The sequence below is a fragment of the Engraulis encrasicolus genome, chromosome 14, assembly GCF_034702125.1.
Source record: "Engraulis encrasicolus isolate BLACKSEA-1 chromosome 14, IST_EnEncr_1.0, whole genome shotgun sequence".
Lineage (NCBI taxonomy): Eukaryota > Metazoa > Chordata > Actinopteri > Clupeiformes > Engraulidae > Engraulis > Engraulis encrasicolus.
Genome location: NC_085870.1, coordinates 45,398,780 through 45,418,484, shown reverse-complemented (window position 1 = coordinate 45,418,484; position 19,705 = coordinate 45,398,780). Strand labels below are relative to the sequence as shown.

General features: G+C 45.2%; 1 protein-coding gene across 1 annotated transcript; it reads right to left on the bottom strand.

Annotated features, from left to right (window-relative positions):
- Positions 1–3,224: 3,224 nt before the first annotated feature.
- Positions 3,225–5,038, bottom strand: LOC134462726 (N-alpha-acetyltransferase 80-like). Its single transcript, XM_063215905.1, has 2 exons — positions 4,859–5,038; positions 3,225–4,167 (listed from the first exon to the last, which is right to left on the bottom strand). Coding segments are annotated over exons 1-2 (939 nt in total). The 5' UTR covers positions 4,861–5,038; the 3' UTR covers positions 3,225–3,230.
- Between the last annotated feature and the right edge of the window lie 14,667 nt (positions 5,039–19,705).

Here is a 19,705-nt window from a genome sequence, read left to right as displayed (position 1 = left end):
GATGTTTTTCACTTTTGCGCAGCACTTATTTTAATGGCCTGGCGACGCCACATTCAGTTGGTTTCTTACTCAATCGTGGTAATTACTTCACTACTGAATCTTCTGGAATTCTCTATTTCGAGATGTACTGTATGTTTCTTCTGTCTTTCTGGTCTGTACAGTACAGTACATATACATCAAAGAACCCAATGTTGTATCATTATGCTTTGATATGAAAATTCAAAAAAATGACAATTCAGCATTGTTTTGTTTTCGTTGTTGTTTACAAGTCCCTTGACACATTTCTTGACTGTATGTCTGGTCATATGTTTACAAACAAGGTGCATTCTGTTTTAGAAAAACAGTCATGTTGTACAGTGAAATAAAATGAAACATATCTGGTAAGTGCAGTCATTGGGTATGTGAGCTGGGATGGTGACCGAGACAACGTTTTTAAGGCTGCAAGAACGGATATCGGGATCAAACACCATTTGCCTTTTAATAGATAGCACCAGGTTTAATCCATACCTGTGATTCATGATTGTCAGTCACTTTAAAATCCATAATTATTTCACTTACAAGGTGTCGAGCAACAAGGCACTTCCCATGGTCCTTATAGGCACAATTTCAGTAGGGCAACTGCTGAACAGCAGAAACATTACAGTATGTTCAGTATTATCCTCAACATGGAAGATCAGAGTATCATTCACTCCACTGTGTAACACATTTTCTATGGCAGAGCATAGAGCAGCCTGCATCAATGACACATATCATGTATAAATATCAGTACAAGGGTGTGTTCAAGTATCATGGATGGGGAAGGAGGCATATGTTTGAAACTAGTCCAGAGGCTGGAGCCACATTACAGCATTGGAAATCAATGGCACCTTCAGTCCAGCCCACAAAAAACTTTGGCTCAGCAGCTAATACAATGGGGGGCCTTGATAAACAGCCCAAGTGGGAAACTCCAACTTCCATTGTCATTGTGACACAGCACTCCACAGCACAAGTGTTCAATGCACACTGCACACAACAAAATTGCATTTATGCCTCATCTGTGCAAGGGGGCAGTGCGGCGGGATGGTACAATGCTCAGGGTACCTCAGTCATGGAGGAGGATGGGGGAGAGCACTGGTTAATTACTCCCCCCACCAACCTGGCAGGTCGGGAGTCGAACCAGCAACCTTTGAGATACAAGCAAAGAGGGTTGAGTAATAAAGAGGCTTTGAAACCCGCCCACCCAATGCAAAAGTGTGTGCTCAAGTTGGGTCTCCTAAGGGGGCGTTGTCCCCTCCTTCTTCTATTTTTGAGGTGTTTGCACGAGAAGTGCGCTACCGCCACCTACAGTGCTCAGGGGACTCCATTTATTCTCAACCTGAGGACTCCGAAGGTCTCCTGACCGAAGGTCTTCTAAAGGGGCGTTCACCCAACAGAAAGTGGATACCGGAAATGAACTAGAATGACTTATCTCTGTCTAGAGTATCTCTGATACAAGTCTGACTCCCTAACCGTTTACCCAGAGCCATTTAATAACAGAGTTGCGCAAACCGGGGACCAGGAAGTCGGTTGGTGATGTGATTCGCGTAGATTAAAATGTTTCTTAACAGTAAACTTCTGTTCGTTGGAAACTAACACAGAACCATCACATACCAAACAAAGATTAAGTACAAACAAATTACATTACCTTTACCACATTTTCTGTGTTCTACGGCCACCTCCTGGAACTAAGTAACTTCTAATAGAACTAAAGTCAATGGGGATTTCCATGTTAACGCTCCGTGAGGCTCCATGAGAGCCGCCATTGCTGTGGAAAGATTGGTCCATAGAGGTCTATGGGAGTGGCGTAACTCTGATATTAGATGGCTCTGCGTTTACCCATGACTACCCAAACAGTGGAGGTCCTCAGCTCAGTAGGGCTCAGCTCCAACACTAGTGTGTTTTGTGTAGTGGAGTGCAGTGGCCAGCTGTTCAGGGTATTCCAAGAATACAGTTAAATGATGAACCTGGATATGTCAAGGCAACTCTAAATCCCATAATATGTGACCTGTGGGTTTGTTTTGAAGGAAGGATGAAACTCTGAAGTGAACGCAGTTCAGTGTTGCCAGATGTACGATAATTGTCGTATTTGTACCATATTTTTTTCCATTTTGTCCTCTATGAAATCAAAAAACATGATGTACAATAATTTAATAATAAGTTGTCATTCAGTTCATAGATGTCTTGAAACAACAAATGTGGGTCTTGTACCATAATTTCCTCCCAAAAAGCCCCCAAAAACGATAATTTTGAGGTTTTGGTACGATAATTCAGCTTTTCCCACACTGGCACAGTTGCATGCGAAGAATATTCCGATTTTAAAAATAATGGAGATAAGAGTCATTCAGAATGTGGCGTGCTCTGGGCATATATAGGTCCCAGAACGCCGTTTCACACATGTAAACAGAATACTCCGGAACTTGTTTTAAACCGAATATAGACAATATTCGGCTTGAAACCGGAATACCCTGTGCATGCAACTGCAGTCATTGACACAGGTTAGATTAGGGCTGCACAATTAATCGAAAAATACTCAAACGCATGATAAAATAGTGAAATCGAACTCATGATTTTAATCGTGGCAATAGTGACCTACTTTTGAGAGCGTCCTTGAAGCCAGAAAATACTGACAGGCTGGTGTTTCTGGCCAGAAATCTGTCCACTTAAGTTTCATGCTATTGCCTTTACATAATTATTACATTTCATTTTATTTTGCTCATCCCGTATGTAATTCATTCTTGGTTATATTTCATCTTGTTAAAATTTTCAAAAAAATCAGCAAAAATCAATAATCGGGATTAATAATCTTGATTATGATTTTGACCAAAATAATCGTGATTATGATTTTTTCCATAATCGTGCAGCCCTAGGTTAGATGGCTTATTATAACACTCTCTTAACCTATCTTGGTTAAGTCAATCAACCATCTTTTTTGAATATGCCACAGAGCAGCGCAGTGGTCCAGTCCAGAGGATCAGACCTAGTCATTAGTTTTCTTTTGATCCAGACATGTAAACGTTTTTTTTCTCTTCACCTGATGTTTCGACAATGTGGTTTCAAACGCATGTCACAGATCACCATCCATGTGACCCTCTGATGAAGACGGAAGTTACACTGTCGAAACACGTCAGAAAAACTGTCTAGACTACGTCTAGTAGACTTGACAAGAAGACATAATGATTGTAATACATCCTTAGAGAGGTCAATGTTTCGCGTCAGATGTCCTTGTGCATCCAGAATATGGCCATGCCTTTGGCGTCTGTGTAAGGGGTGACCTCCAGCGTCTGGACCACAGGAAGCTTTGGGGCCCTAGTGGCGGAGGAGGGGAGTGGAGGAGGCGGAGGAGGGGCTGGGGCCAGGGGAGCAGAGGAAGGGGCAGACAGTGGTGGTGGAGGAGGAGGAGGAGGTGGAGGAGGAGACATACAAGGAGGTGGTCCAGGTGGAGGTGGAGGTGGAGGAGTGAGAAGAGATGGTGGAGGAGGAGGTGGAGGAGGAGTGGGAAGAGATGGTGGAGGAGGAGGAGGTCCATGGAGAGGGGGAGCGGCAGGTGGTGTTGCATTGGTCCGCTCTGGTCTCCTGACAGGTGGTTTCACGCATCCATTCTGCTCAGCTCCTCCTCCTCCTCCTGCCGCCTCCTCCGTCAGCGAAGTTTGGGAAAGCTTGTAGAGGAGCTCGCTGGGCATGAAGCGGCCCACGTTGGTCACGTTCTGCACGGGCACGGACAGCACGTAGCCCAGGTGGGCATAGAAGTACTGCTGGTCGTGGGTGGTGAGGCACAGGCGCCTGAAGCCCCTCTGCCGCGCGTACGCCTCCACGCCCTCCATCAGTGCCCGGCCGAAACCTTTACCCCTCTCCGTTCGGGACACCACCACCGACTCCACAAACAGATTCATGCAGCCCAGCACCCTGGACAAGCGGGCATGACCCAGCACAGTGTCACTCCCAGGGGTGCCCGAGTCCGCAGCCTGGTTCTGGGGGTGGTGGCGGCGCAACAGCACCAGGCAGACAGGGAAGGACGGGCAGGACTGGCGTAGGGAGTGCACACGGGCAGCGTGGCTCCGGGTCCACTGGGCATTGAGGAGGTTGGCGCACGTGTCCACCAGCTCCCAGCGCTCGTGCAGGGGCACTACGCGCAGCTGCTGCCCTTCAGTCCTGGGTGGGAAAAGAGCAAGATACAAACAGAACCAATAGATACACATTCAATAAGAGCATTATCCTGCAGCATTCAGAGAAACACTTCAAGCCCATGTAAAACTACCTGTAGAAATAAGTCATGATGAAGAAATTACAATAAACTGAGTCACTATAATTCATGACTATGCCAATACATCTGCTTGTGTTAACTGTACATTTTTTAAGAAGGGTCCAGTGGTTAACAGCAAAATAAATGTCCACGAAATGTAATTAAATATCCACTGTCGATTCATATGGTGTTGCACTAGTTACACATTATGTTGCCTTCCCATGTTTACGAAATTGTTGGAGTAGCAGCTGAGCTGTCAATGAATTTACTACACACTGCCAAATAAGGCAAGACGAAGTATTCGAACGGCCCAATCACATAGCTTGAAGACTAGAACTAATTTTGGCAATGGCACCGCGGCTCCACTGCTGTCTATCGGTGTGTGTGATTATAGTTCATTCAAGTACAATGTCACTTTAATACGTCACATTTCACAACGTTTCCCATGTAACTCGCGCTACGAAAAGACCAGACCGGTATTCATACTTGTGATACCTATTTCGGTGTAGGAGAGAAGGGTTTGAAGCCTGATGTTAGCTGAAGGCTAGTCTACATGTTAACTTCAGAGACAGGGATCCAGGATAGAACACTTCTACGTACATGCTATCTCGAATTTCTTTCAGGGTGACAGAAAGGTAAGACCGTGCACCAGTGGAAGCTCCCAACTTCAACGGGTTCAAAGTTTCTGGCCATTTCGCTGATCCGCGGTCTGGGTCGGGACCGTGTCAGATGCTGCTTCCACCCATGCTGCTGTCAAATGCCATCCAAACATTGCTGGAGCCGACGACGACCTCTCCCGTCCACATATCAAGACAAGCGTGCGGTGTATCCGAACCATATAAAAGGATTCGCACTGCCATCTGGTGGCGCGTAAGTCGCTAGAGATTTTAGATTTCGAGGTGTGCAAATCTGCTGGTCAAAGAACACACACAAACTGTATAATGCTCTCCCCACTATTAGGCTACTTCAAGCATCATTGTACCTGTGCGCGAATGAAGCGTTACAGCCAGGATATCAGTTAAAGATAACACTTTCAAATAGACACACTAACTCACTACCCAAATGTGTAGCCTATAAGACATGATTTAGGCTATAAGACAGTTGTTTGCAAAACCAAGGAGCCAATAGGCCCCTATTTTGATTAATAGCAATAATAAAGGCCTTATTGGCAACAAACAAACAAAAATGCCAATAGGCCTACACGACTAACAAATGATGCGTATAGGCTATGTTGCTTCTTATAAACTCACTATCATACAGACAGGTAGGGACAACTAGGCATATGGCTAACACACAAACCATATCAGTGTTAACTGTTGTGTGATTGGTTTAAATGCATACACTTTATAGTGACGTAATGACGTATAGGGGTCAGATAGGAAATCTACAGAGGTTGTATCAGTTACGCACCTGCGTGTGCTTGAAATGGATGCTCCGTAATCAGTTAAGATAAAGGACATACACTGTATATCTTGTGTGGCCGTGTTGTCTCTCTGCACCAACATAACATGGTGTCAGAAATGCGTCGTATACTACGCCAGGAAGAGTGAAGTGCTGAGTGTGTATCAAGGGGAACTGTTGTCCGCACGGACGCTTTTGTGTGTTACACCTGAGACGGAGCCAGAGAAGTCACGCATTAATGTTGCTCCAGTTATGTGTTAATAAAACTACAGCCCCGTTGGGCTAGAACGGTATATTCTGTAGTCCGTTTGAGTTTGTTAGAGGCAGAATATAACATGGTGGCAGCGGTCACGGATTTGACCAGTTTTAGGTTTTAGACGTTTAGTTTCGTTCTCTCGTTTCGCCGCGGGAAGAAGGATACACCTGCTAGTCAGCTAACCAGCACAGTGGATTATTAGCATAAACTACGGACGCTCGAGAATGGAAGGATTGAAAACTCCACAGCGTCTGTGTATGGACTCAGGCAATCTCGCAAAGACTTGGAAGGTATGGAGAGACGAGTTTTCGCTTTATGTGGACCTGGCGGTGGGAGAGGATGATGAAACCACCAAGGTGAAACTGTTCGGCTATCTCGTGGGCGAGAGCGGGAGAGAGCTGCTGGACACACTTATGGGTGAGGCACCCAAAGAAGACTGGAAGATAGCAGATATCATTACAAAATTTGATGATCACTGTATGCCTACTGTGAATGAAACTGTAGAACGTTTCCGTTTCTTTTCGAGAAACCAAGATCCTAGTGAAAACATAGACTGCTATGTGACCGAATTGAAAGTGTTGGCGAAAACATGCAACTTTGGGACGCTACGGGACTCGTTGATTCGTGACAGAATTGTGTGTGGTAGCAACAATGCTAGCATGAGGGAGCGGCTGCTACGGGTGGCCGATCTGACACTCGACTCATGCATCACGTTGTGCCGTGCAGCGGAGTTGTCGCGGGATAATGTCAAAACAATCGCCGGACCCAAAGTGGAAGAAGTGCATGCAGTGAAAGAACCAGCGCGGAACAGACAGGAAAACATCGTTGACTGTAAGTTCTGTGGAAAATCGCATGAGAGAAATAAACAGAAATGCCCCGCTTATGGGAAGAAATGCAAAAAATGTGGCAAAGAGAACCATTTCGCGGTTATGTGTAGAGCAAGCCAGCAGACAAGAGAAAAAACAAGACAGGTGCATGTGGCTGTGGCTGACAGTGATGAGTTTGAAGAAGTACTCAGTGTCACTGCACAAAAAGTCGATAGTGTAAATGTAGTGGATAAACAGCACAGTGCACAGCTCTTTGCTAGCATGCTTCTTGGGACCAAGACTGTAAAATTCCAGATAGACAGTGGTGCCACTTGCAACATTATCCCAATTGACCTGATTGATCCAAACACAAAGTTGGAGGACACAAAGACTGTGTTAGTCATGTACAATAAAAGCAAACTGAAGCCACTGGGAAAATGCACTCTGAAACTGAGAAATCCAAGAAACCAGAAACTGTACAGGTTAGAATTCCAAGTGGTAGGGGAAGGCACCAGTGGGCCACTGCTGGGCAAAAGAGCAAGCGAAGGCATGCAGCTTATCAAAGTGCAGTATGAAAACATCATGGCAATCGACAGCATCGTCACCACATCGCCAGATACGAGGGGCCAGTGGACCATGGACCAGATAAAAGCGGAGTATGAAGACGTGTTCAACGGTGATGGCTGCCTGGAAGGAGAGTATAGCCTGGAAATCGACAGCTCAGTGAAACCGGTGCAGTTGCCAAAGCGCCGGGTGCCAGTTGCCATGATGAAACCGTTGAAGGCTGAACTGATCGACCTACAGAAAAGAGGAATCATTGCACCCGTGGAGCGCAACACAGAGTGGATAAATGGTATGGTAGTAGTGCAGAAGCAGAATGGGAGGCTGCGAGTGTGTATCGATCCACGACCCTTAAACAAGGCGCTGAAGCGCAGCCACTTTCCCTTACAAACCATCGACGACATTCTTCCAGACCTGTCCAAAGCCAAGGTGTTTTCGGTGTGTGACGTCAAAAGCGGGTTCTGGCATGTTAAGCTAGATGAGGATTCAAGCCTTCTGACTACCTTCGCAACACCATTCGGACGTTACAGGTGGCTGAGACTCCCAATGGGAATCAGCCCAGCACCAGAGGTTTTCCAGCGAAAGCTGACACAAGCACTGGATGATCTACCAGGTCTGTACATCATCGCAGACGACGTCCTGATCACCGGACAAGGTGAGACGCAAGAAATGGCTCAGCGTGATCATGATGAGAAACTGAGACTGTTCCTGAACAGGTGCAGACAAAAAGACATCAAACTGAATGCAGAAAAGTTCAAACTGAAACAAAAGGAAGCGACATACATCGGACACCTCCTGACAGCGAATGGGCTGAAAGTCGACCCGGAAAAGGTGCGTGCCATTGAACACATGCCAAGCCCAACTGATGTGAAAGCTGTGCAGAGACTGTTAGGCATGGTGAATTACTTAGCAAAGTTCTGCCCTCACCTCTCTGACCACTGTCAGCCGCTGAGAGAACTGACACACAAAGACTGTGAATGGAGGTGGTCAGAGCAACACGAGGAGGCGTTTCTCAAACTGAAAAAAATGATCGCAAACACACCAGTGCTGAAATACTACAGTCCAGAAGAGGAGCTGACGGTGCAGTGTGATGCCTCAGACACAGGCCTAGGAGCAGCACTGGTCCAAGCGGGTAAGCCTGTTGCTTTCGCAAGCAGAGCACTCACACAGACAGAAAGGGGCTACGCCCAAATAGAGAAAGAATTCTTGGCTATGATTTTTAGTCTGGAGAAGTTCCACCAGTACACTTATGGGCGTAAAGTAACTGTACAGAGTGATCACAAACCCTTAGAGAACATTGTGAGGAAGCCTTTACTAAGTGCTCCCAAACGACTGCAGCGTATGATGATGCGCATTCAGAAGTATGATGTGGACGTAGTGTACTTACCAGGTAGATATATGGTGTTGGCAGACACCTTGAGCCGAGCTTACCTCCCAGAATGTTCATCACATGGCTCCGTGGAAGCTGAAATAGAGACTATAAATATGGCACAGCACGCACCCATATCGGCAGACAGCCTTAGTTCAATTCGTTCTGCCACAAAAGATGACAAAACACTGCAGACTCTCATTGAAACCATACAGAAAGGCTGGCCAAATGACAAGGCAAAGACGGCTAGTGAGATTAGGCCATACTTCTCTTGCCAAGATGAACTGAGTCATCAAGATGGAATAGTGTTCAGAGGCGAACGTGTCGTCATCCCTGAGGTAATGAGGAAAGACATTACTTGCCGTTTACACTCCTCTCATCTAGGCGTAGAAGGATGCCTACGGAGGGCCAGGGAGTGCATATACTGGCCAGGGTTTAGTGACCGAATCAAAACATACGTAAGCAAGTGTGACATCTGCAGGGAAGTGGATTACAAGCAGCAGAAAGAAACACTGATATCACACGAACTCCCAAACCGCCCATGGGCTAAAGTGGGTACTGATCTGTTTATGTTTGACAACAAGGACTATCTAATCACAGTAGATTATCACTCTAACTTCTGGGAAATCGACTACCTGTCAGACACAAAATCTACGACAGTGATAAAGAAATTGAAAGCCCATTTCGCTAGACAAGGCATCCCTGATGTTGTCTTTTCAGATAATGCACCGCAATACTCGTCGCAAGAATTCAAAAGATTCAGTGAAAAATGGGAATTCCTGCACAAGACCTCTTCGCCTGGACACCCTCAAAGCAATGGCAAAGCTGAATCGGCGGTCAAAACAGCCAAGAGACTGTTGCTCAAAGCGAAAATGGCTGGACAAGATCCCTACCTCGCGATGCTGGATCACCGCAACACGCCTTCTCAAGGCCTAGACAGCAGTCCAGCTCAAAGACTTCTCAGCCGCCGCACCAGAACACTACTGCCCACGAAAGCAAGCCTTCTGCAACCGAAAGTGCAACGAGTGGGGCAGAGCCTGAAAAAGATGCAAGAACGCCAGTGCAACTACTACAACCGATCAGCCAGAGATCTCGACACACTGAAACCAGGTGTCTATGTGCGAGTACAACCGTTCGAGCCTCACAGAGTCTGGAGACGAGAGGATCGTGGATGCGAGATCATACGACATCCAGCTGCAGTCTGGTGGTGTTCTTAGGAGGAACCGCAAACACCTCCGACGTGCAGACACCCAGGCTTTCAGTGAGCCTATGGACATGGACACTGATCTACCACCACCAGCTGCCCCAGACACACACACCCCTCCGTCTGACCAAGACAGGGCTGGTCAGAGTGACCTACCTGTGACCACTAGATGTGGTCGCACAGTGGTGAGACCACAAAGATTCAACGACTTTGTGAGTCACTAGTGGTGAACCACCTATGGCCTTTGGGGGGGAGAAAAGGGAAGAAGAGAGGAAAAAAAAAAAAAAGAGAGAAAAGAAAATTACATTGTATGTGTTGTGAGTGAAACAAACATGTTTATGTGTACAGAACCGGTAATGAGTTGAGGATGATTATCTATAACCTTGATTTTTGAACCTTGATGAAGAACATTAGAATGGACGGCAACTGTATCTTGTAATTTGAATGATATCTACAACTTTTTAAGTTTGTCTTGCCTAGAATGTGATTAATATGAACAGTTATGATTTATACTTTACAGGTTGGATTTTCAGCAACAGTTATGAGTTATGGTTATACCTTATGGACAAGATTTTCAGTAACACTAGACCCCCTACCTTGTCAGAATGTGTAATGAGTACATGGTTTACAGGTAGAGTTTCCAGTGAAACAAGAAGAAGAAGAAAAGAAAAAAAAAAAGAGAAAGGATGTATCAATGGGAACTGTTGTCCGCACGGACGCTTTTGTGTGTTACACCTGAGACGGAGCCAGAGAAGTCACGCATTAATGTTGCTCCAGTTATGTGTTAATAAAACTACAGCCCCGTTGGGCTAGAACGGTATATTCTGTAGTCCGTTTGAGTTTGTTAGAGGCAGAATATAACAGAGTGTTTTTATTTTCGGGAAAAGTGAGTGAGTAGAAAGAAATTGTGTTCGGAAAGTTAGCTAAAGTTCGGGCGCCAAAATGAGCACTGGCGAACAAAGCAGTTCACGGACAGTCGCAGCCCCTGCAGAAGGCAATGTGCGGCCGGCACAAAGCGGCGAGGGAGCAACGCGACCAGTCGTACCACCACGGCAACCCAACGTTACACCGGCAGCCTTCAACATCCAACCACCTGAAGCATTCACGTTCTCAAAACCACTGGAGTGGGAGAAGTGGATACGGAGGTTTGAACGTTTCCGACTGGCTAGCAATCTCAATCTCTCGTCTGATGCTAATCAGGTAAACACTCTCATCTACTGTATGGGCGACGAAGCCGATGACATTCTCCGCGGATTAGTGTTGACCGAAGAGCAAAGACAACAGTATGACCCTGTAAAGAAAGCCTTAGACAAATACTTTGTCCCCAAGAAAAATGTCATTTATGAGAGGGCGAAATTTAACAGGAGAGTGCAGTCAGGAACGGAAAGTGTTGATTCATTTATCACCGCACTGTATGCCCTCGCCCAAAACTGTGACTATGGTCTACTGAACGATGAATTAATTCGTGATAGACTGGTCGTTGGACAGAGACATGGCCCTATCTGAAAAGATGCAATTGGACAAAGAATTAACACTGACTAAAGCTGTTACAATGGCAAGACAATCTGAAGCAATCAAAAAGCAGCAGTGTGATTTAAGAGCAGATGCTCAGCCTGCAAAAAGCACCATTGAAGTGGATGCAGTGATGTTTAAAAATAAATACATGCAAGGAAAGTTTAAGCCGAACATGCAGCAAAAGAAAAGTGGATCTGGGCCAAAAATGCATTCAGATAAACCTACCTGTCACAAGTGTGGAAACCCAGCACACCAAGGGACAGTGTCCAGCCAAAAATGTAGTGTGTCACACATGCTCCAAGAAGGGCCACTTCCAAAAAGTCTGTAGGAAAGCAACGTCTGTGAATGCGGTAGGCTTTGCAGATGAAGAGCCTAATGGCCTCTTTCTGGGCTCAGTCGAGGCCGGGACAAACCCATGGTCAGTGGATTTAGAGATCCGCAACCAAAAAGTTAGGTTCAAGATTGATACAGGGGCAGACGTGTCAGTCATCCCGCATCAGACCTACACAGCGATCATGGGCCCCGACGGCGAACGCGCACTGGCCCAAACAGACAAACCACTCTTCGGCCCGGGGGGCGGCTGCCTCTCTGTCGCTGGAGTGACCAAAGAGACACTGAAAAAGGGTGAGCACACATGCCAGGAGGACTTGTATGTGGTACGCGGCCTGCACACTCCTCTGCTAGGCCGACCTGCCATTACAAAGTTAGGTCTTGTGGCTAGACTCGATACCATTGACACACAGACACTAAAAGAGACTTACCCCTCATTGTGCAGTGGACTTGGTAGGGTGCAACAACCACACACCATCAAATTGAAGCCGGATGCTACACCATACTCACTGTCAACACCCAGGCGTGTGCCAATCCCGCTGTTAGGCAAAGTCAAAGATGAGCTCGCACGCATGGAGCAAATGGGTGTGATTTCCAGGGTGGAAGAACCAACGGACTGGTGTGCTGCTATGGTGCCTGTGCCTAAAAAGAATGACAAAGTGAGAATTTGTGCAGACTTCACAAAGCTGAACGAAGCAGTGTGTAGGGAGAAATTCATTCTGCCCTCAGTCGAACACACGCTAGGCATGTTAGCTGGAGCGCGCATCTTCAGCAAGCTAGACGCCAACATGGGCTTCTGGCAGGTGCCGCTGTCAGAAGAATCCGCCAAGCTCACCACATTCATTACACCATTTGGGCGTTTTTACTACAACAGACTCCCATTTGGCATCACATCAGCACCGGAACATTTCCAGCAGCGGATGTCGCTCGTGCTGGAGGGCCTCCCACATCGATGATGTGCTCATCTGGGGCATGTCACAGGCGGAGCACGACGAAAGACTCCACAACGTGCTGGGACGACTCCGCAAAGCAGGGCTCACACTGAATCTGGACAAGTGTGAGCTGAACAGATCAGAGGTGAACTTCCTAGGCCACGTGATATCAGCCAACGGAGTGAGAGCCGACCCAGAGAAAATCAGTGCTGTGCAGGACATGAGAGAGCCGTCCAATGTCAGTGAACTGCGAAGCTTCCTGGGAATGGTCACGCAACTTGGGAAATTCATTCCTCACCTAGCAGAACGAGACAAGCCGTTGAGAGATCTGCTCTCCAAGAAGAACGAGTGGGTGTGGGGACACGCTCAGCAAACTGCTTTCGACTTCCTGAAGCAGCAGCTGACCTCACCGCCTGTTCTCGCACTTTATGACCCAAACAAAGAGCTCAAGCTGTCGGCTGATGCGTCTTCATATGGGCTGGGAGCGGTCCTTCTGCAAAGGGAAGAGGATGAATGGAGGCCAGTTGCATACGCCTCTAGATCACTAACAGAGACTGAACAACGTTATGCACAAGTGGAAAAAGAAGCGTTAGGCTTGACGTGGGGATGTGAGAGATTCAGAGCCTTTCTCATCGGACAGCATTTCCAGCTCGAGACAGACCACAAACCCTTGGTCAGTCTGCTGAGGAACCAAGCGCTGTCTGAACTGCCGCCGCGGATCCAAAGGTTCCGTATGAGACTTATGACATACTCCTACACGATCCACCATGTACCTGGTAAGACACTCCTTACAGCCGACACACTTTCACGTGCACCAGTACACAACAGCACCAGAGCCAGCCGCACAGCCAGTAGCCTAATGGAGGACACAAACATTTATGTGAATAGCATCATGTGTAACTTACCTGCCAGTGACACTTACCTTGCTGAACTTAGAGAGCAGCTGAAAGCAGATAGCACCTGTTCACAAGTAATGGCCATGTGCCAAAGTGGATGGCCAGAGAGTAGCGCACTGAATGCAGTCCTCAAACAGTACTGGAAAGACAGAGCAATGCTCACTGTGGAGAACGGTCTCCTACTCCGAGGCACCAGACTGGTGATCCCCTCTGCAATGCGAGACACTGTCCTGGAGAAAGTGCACGAGGGCCATCAGGGCATTGTTAAGTGCAGAGAGCGAGCCCGAGAGACTGTTTGGTGGCCAGGATTGAGTGCGCAGCTGAATGAACTCGTTCTACACTGCCGACCCTGCATCAAAAGGCGAAACAATCCTGCACAGCCACTCATGAGGTCTGAGCTGCCAGACCGACCCTGGCAAAAGCTAGGCGCTGACATGTTTACACTGGACTCTACCAATTACCTGTTAGTCGTTGACTATTACTCACGCTATGTTGAGATTGCTAGACTGACACCCACACGATCCGAGGATGTAGTTGTGCACCTCAAATCAATGTTTTCGAGGCATGGCATCCCTGAGGTCCTTGTCTCTGACAACGGGCCCCAATTTTCGTCAGGCCACTTTGCTCAGTTTGCAGTGGACTACAGTTTCAAACACATCACTAGTAGCCCAAAATTTCCCCAAAGTAATGGTGAAGCCGAGCGCCACGTCCAGACGGTGAAAAACCTGCTCAAAAAAGCAAAAGACCCTTACCTGTCACTACTCGCTTACAGAGCAACACCACTGGCCAACGGCTACAGCCCAGCACAACTGCTGATGGGACGCAGGCTCAGGACCACTGTCCCCCAGCTTCCTTCTACGCTGCTTCCAGAGCTTCCTGATCGAGAGAAGTTGGCTGCTACAGAAAGGGAGAGGAGACAGAAGGATGTAGCAGTGTACAACAAAAGACACCGCGCACGTGACCTGAGCCCACTCACACCAGGCACTGAGGTGTGGATGGCGGATGTGAAAGCAGAAGGGACTGTTCTGTCACCCCATGCAGCCCCCAGATCATATCTGGTGGAAGGACCACAGGGAGTAATGCGCAGGAACAGAAAGCACCTCTTGCCTCTAGAGGTCACGGCCAGCCAGCAGGGTGCACCTGAGGGTCCTGCTCAAGCGCACTCACCTCCCCAACAGGCCCCGCCTGTACCGCCACAGCCACCTCTGAACTCAGAGACTGTCACCATAACCAGGAGTGGCAGAGAGATAGTCAAACCAAAGAGACTGGATTTATAAAGCAAAATGGAGAGCTTTATTGTTGTGTTTTATGTTCCTCTTGAATGAAGTTTAAATGCAGTAACTGTTGAATGCATAGTTTAAAATGGTTTGAGTTAAAACAGGTAATGTGTGATTTTAGAAAGCAGTATTCTGAAGTTAAAACAGTTTAAACAATGTGGTACTTTAAAATAAGAGAGTTCTGAATTTTAAGTTATCAGATACTTATCTTGGTTTAAATAATATCTGTAGATATTTCTTACAAAGGGGGGATGTTGTGTGATTGGTTTAAAGGCATACACTTGATAGTGTCGTAATGACGTATAGGGGTCAGATAGGAAATCTACATAGGTTGTATCAGTTACGCACCTGCGTGTACTTGAAATGGATGCTCCATAATCAGTTAAGATAAATGACATAAACTCAGGGATTAAAGTTCTCCGGCATATACCGGATTTCCGGCTTTTAGCGATTGCCCGTGGGTTAATTTGTTTTTTAAATACTCGAAAATAAATTGACGGTAAATAAATAAATAAGAAGACAACCGAAATCCCTCCTGCGTTTGTCAGCCAATGGTAGCAAAGGAGCGCACTAAAACTAACATTGTTAACCAATCAGAGGAAGAAGGGGGCAGGTCTTAGGAAAACGTTCTACTTCAGTATCTCGCTCGAGTCGGACCACCGTCCACCGCACAGAGCCGGCGGTCTACTAGCAGTCACCGACTCGCCGCTCTCATGCCGAGGTCAGAGCAGTGTCAACAACTCGCTCTACATGGCAAGGCACCTTGCACCGTTTACTGCTCTATGAGCAGAAATATGTGTTAACCAGTTAACTGTCAAAACCCGCGGGCGGGTTGAGATTCTATCACACTCATCTCCCTCTTAATCATGCTAAATAAAACCATATTGTTTTCGAATTAAATAACTGTCATATTTACACCTCATTTAAAAGCTTGATTTTTCACGAAACTGCACAAATAAATCATCCACAGAATCAATATATAGTATTTTCTATATTATCTAAATTATCCTGTCTGATGCTGGTCAAAATACCTCCGGCATATCCCTTTTCCCTTGTTGAGCTTCATCAACATCGCCATTGTGTGTACCCTTATCAATGAGTTCACGCTGTTTGTTGGGTCTCAAAATGTTCACAAGAGTCCAAAGAAATAAAATATAAACACTATTTTATTCAAAAAACATTTTACAAGTATATACAACGCCTCATACAAAGCAAACGCCGTGGGCAAAGCCAGCGCGTTGCGGAGTTTATCTGTAGCAAATCCCGTATTGTTGTTTTGATTGCTTATTGTCGGCAGATTCACGACCGGCAATGAGTCCCTAAGATATTTCCGGTTGCATAATGCTAACCAGTATGTAAATACGACCAATACGTCTTGATTTATGAGCCACCCAATGAATGCTACACTATAATTTGGTCTGGCTGCGCCTCTTTCAGGAATAAGGAACACTCGACTGTGGTGAACATGGAAAAGATTCAGCACATATGTCGGCAATTTCCAAAAGCATTTCAACATGTCGATGCTATGCTATTTCAATCCAGCAACTCTTATTGTTGCCCATTCACTTTTCAATCCGACATCCGGTTAGCTTGTCAAACGCTTTTATACGAGCAAACTTTTTGATGCGGAGCCATCCTAATAAAGATATATGTCATATACCACACTTTTGTGTGTGCATTTATTTGTCATGAACACTCGATGGTTGTCAGAATTGAAATCAATTTACAGACCAGCGACCAGACATTTCATTACGGTCGTGTCAACTTGCAACTTTAGCATTTTCAGCATTTCCGGTCTAAATGTAAACAAAACTACGTGCGTGTGTGGGCGTTATTCTTGAAGATTCTAAATGGAACTGAGCAAAACGCCTGGACATCTCTCTACATAAAACATTGCAGAAAGAGTGTCCTTCATGCTGACAAAGCCAAATTTTACACATTGCTTCCTAAGACCTGGTGCAAGTGTTCAGTTGTGTTTCCAAGGGATAATAACTGTAACAGTGGATTACATTCACATTTGTTTACATATGTTTTTTTGTGCGTGGAAGAAAAAAAAAAGTTTACGTCTATGTGTTATTTTGACAGTAAATAAGATAGCTATTCTGACTATTTAGTGACATTGCACAGAGTCTCAGCTTTCTAAAAAGACCAAGCATGTTAGTTTAGGACAAAGTGAGGAGGAATAGTAACTCCTGGAGTCGGCGCAGTGCAAACATGCTAAAATTCTATAGAATTCTACTGAGGATTAAGTGGTTAAGATTACTTAACTGCATGCTATGGATTGGTGATGCCGCTGTCGTCAAAAACATAAATGTAACTGGACATTGTGTGTTTGGACATAGCCTACAGAATGTCGATAAGCATACAGTGTTGATAGAGCTTCTCTGCTCAATGCTAATAATTAGCTCTCCACAACACACAAGGTTCTGTTTTTCCACAGACGTTCGATCCCTCTGTGTCTTTTCATAATTTCTGAACCCAACTTAGAACTTAACACAGAGCTGTCACAGCATCTCCCGGAGTGTGGAGCGGTCGAGCGGACCGTTTATCTGTGTCTCATCTCCTAATGACAACCACTGCCTGTGCATTATGCTACCGGTAGTTCCATTCAAAATAATGGCTGGATAGCGTGATTCATGAATCAATCACCAGATTACTTTCTGGGGTTGTTGGAAGAGATTGTAGGAAGATGTGCTTCAGTCTACAACTACTTGTGAGAGCACCAGTGGTGGACGAAGTACACCAGTTATGTACTTGAGTAAAAGTACAGTTACCTTGCATCAAAAACGACTCAAGTAAAAGTAAAAGTATTCACCTCGCTTTTTTACTTGAGTAGAAGTACAAAAGTATGTGCCGTCAAAAATACTTAAGTATTAAAAGTAAAAAGTAAAAACTTAAAAATTAAGCCTTAGGTGCAATTTTAATGTGTTGTAGGCCTAGTTTGGTCATATCTAATCAAATATCCTCTGACTTACATAGGCTATACCAACATGTTCGAACTAGGCCATAACAGGCCTCAGAAACACTGTGGAGTAGGCCTAAGTCTATGGATGTTATAGCATCAGAAGTTCATTGTTACCTCTCTAAACATTTAATACTGACCCTAACATGCAAAAGGACAAATGAAAGGGCCATTAATATTAAAAATGATTAGGCTGAAATTGATTATATGCCTATTAGAACAACTACTACAATACCCCCCAGCCATAGGCCTACAGTCCAGTAGGCCTACTTATTTGTGACAGCAAGGAGTTAGAGTAGCCTATAAAGTAGGCTACTTTATGTATAATTTTTGTTATAATAATTATTATGGTTTTGGTAGACGTCTTCTTCTTCGTCTTCTCCTCATTATTATTATTATTATTATTATTATTATTATGTGTTTGGTTATGTTAAAGTTGGCTTAGGCCTATGTATGGACAAACAGACTTCTTGCGATTCTAAGCTACCTTTAAAGATAGGAACATCTTCATACACTTGTAATGGTCTGTATTCGCTAGATGCAATAGCCTACTTGATACAACTTCATTGGAACATTTATCTGTCTGATCATGAAAAGGCATTTTGTGCCTGCGCACATCACTGTGCCTATATTTAGCTAAAGTCTTACTTTGTTACTGTTGTTTACCCTAACTACTTCAGAAAATACTGTAATGTACTGAGGGGAAAGAAGGCTATCCCGGAGTTGTGCGCCTGGATGGTTTGGAATGAGCAGCATGTTTAGGCATCCTGTGTAGGCCTACTTGACTCAAGAAACCAACACGCTACAAAAACGGCAATTATGTGACTGTTGTAAGCCACAACACACATATAGCACAGAAAGTCAAATAAGCAGTACATTAGTAACAATTCGCTGATTATTCAGTTCAAACGCGAAGCCTATATCTAACAAATTTCGTCTTAGTGGCAGGCGAGTGCAGCATGCGAGCTAAACCTCTCCCCCTCAGACAACGAATACGACATACAGATTAATACTCTAACGACGTTATTGTCGCCTGCTTTATGGTTTTGCAGTGCTTCCGCATGTCACTAGTAAGTAGCGTTTCTTCTTATTTCACTTCGTCTTGCAAGTCGCAATGCACACATCAGTGATTTGTCTCTGCTTGTTTTCTAAAACTAATTCTGTACAGTAGAGCTTGTTGTCACGTGACACATTACAACCAATCACAATGGCGAATCTCTGAGTCTGCCAATCGGATTCAGTTTCACTTTCTTCACACCAGCGTTCATTTGACCAAGCATTCAAAATTAATTAATTCTCCTGCCGTGCATCGACTTAAATAAAAAAAGGAACGAGTAAGGAACGAGTGTTTCTGTAAATGTAACGAAGTGAAAGTAATACGTTTTGCTTTGAAATGTAGTGAAGTAAAAGTATAAAGTCTTACCAAATAAAAATACTTGAGTAAAGTATGAAAGTATGAAAATGTTACTTAAGTACAGTAACGAATTACATTTACTTCGTTACTGTCCACCACTGGAGAACACCAACAGTAAGAGAATAATTTGTTAATAGTTAGAATTTAACGAAAAAGCTTAGTTTCACTTCAGCATGTTGCAGATGCCACACTCGTGCTGAGTTTTGTTAGCGCGCTAACTACCGAACTTTTATGCTAATGTTTTAGCTGAGAAGAGTCGGGTTACTTATACACCACCTACATATTGACTGATATTATCTCCGATGGAAAAATCAATGCAAAAGTATTGACATTGGCGCTGTGTTCAACTTAAAAGTGACTCAAATAGCGCCTAGCAACTCAAGATGGCAGTCTGCATGCAGACAGCAGCAAGTTTCATCCCACTAGCTGTAGTATACCGGTAATACAGGTTTGGTTGTTGGGTGTATAATTCCTGTCATTGGCACGTTTTTAGTCTACATTCATCTCAAGTTGCCGTTTTCATG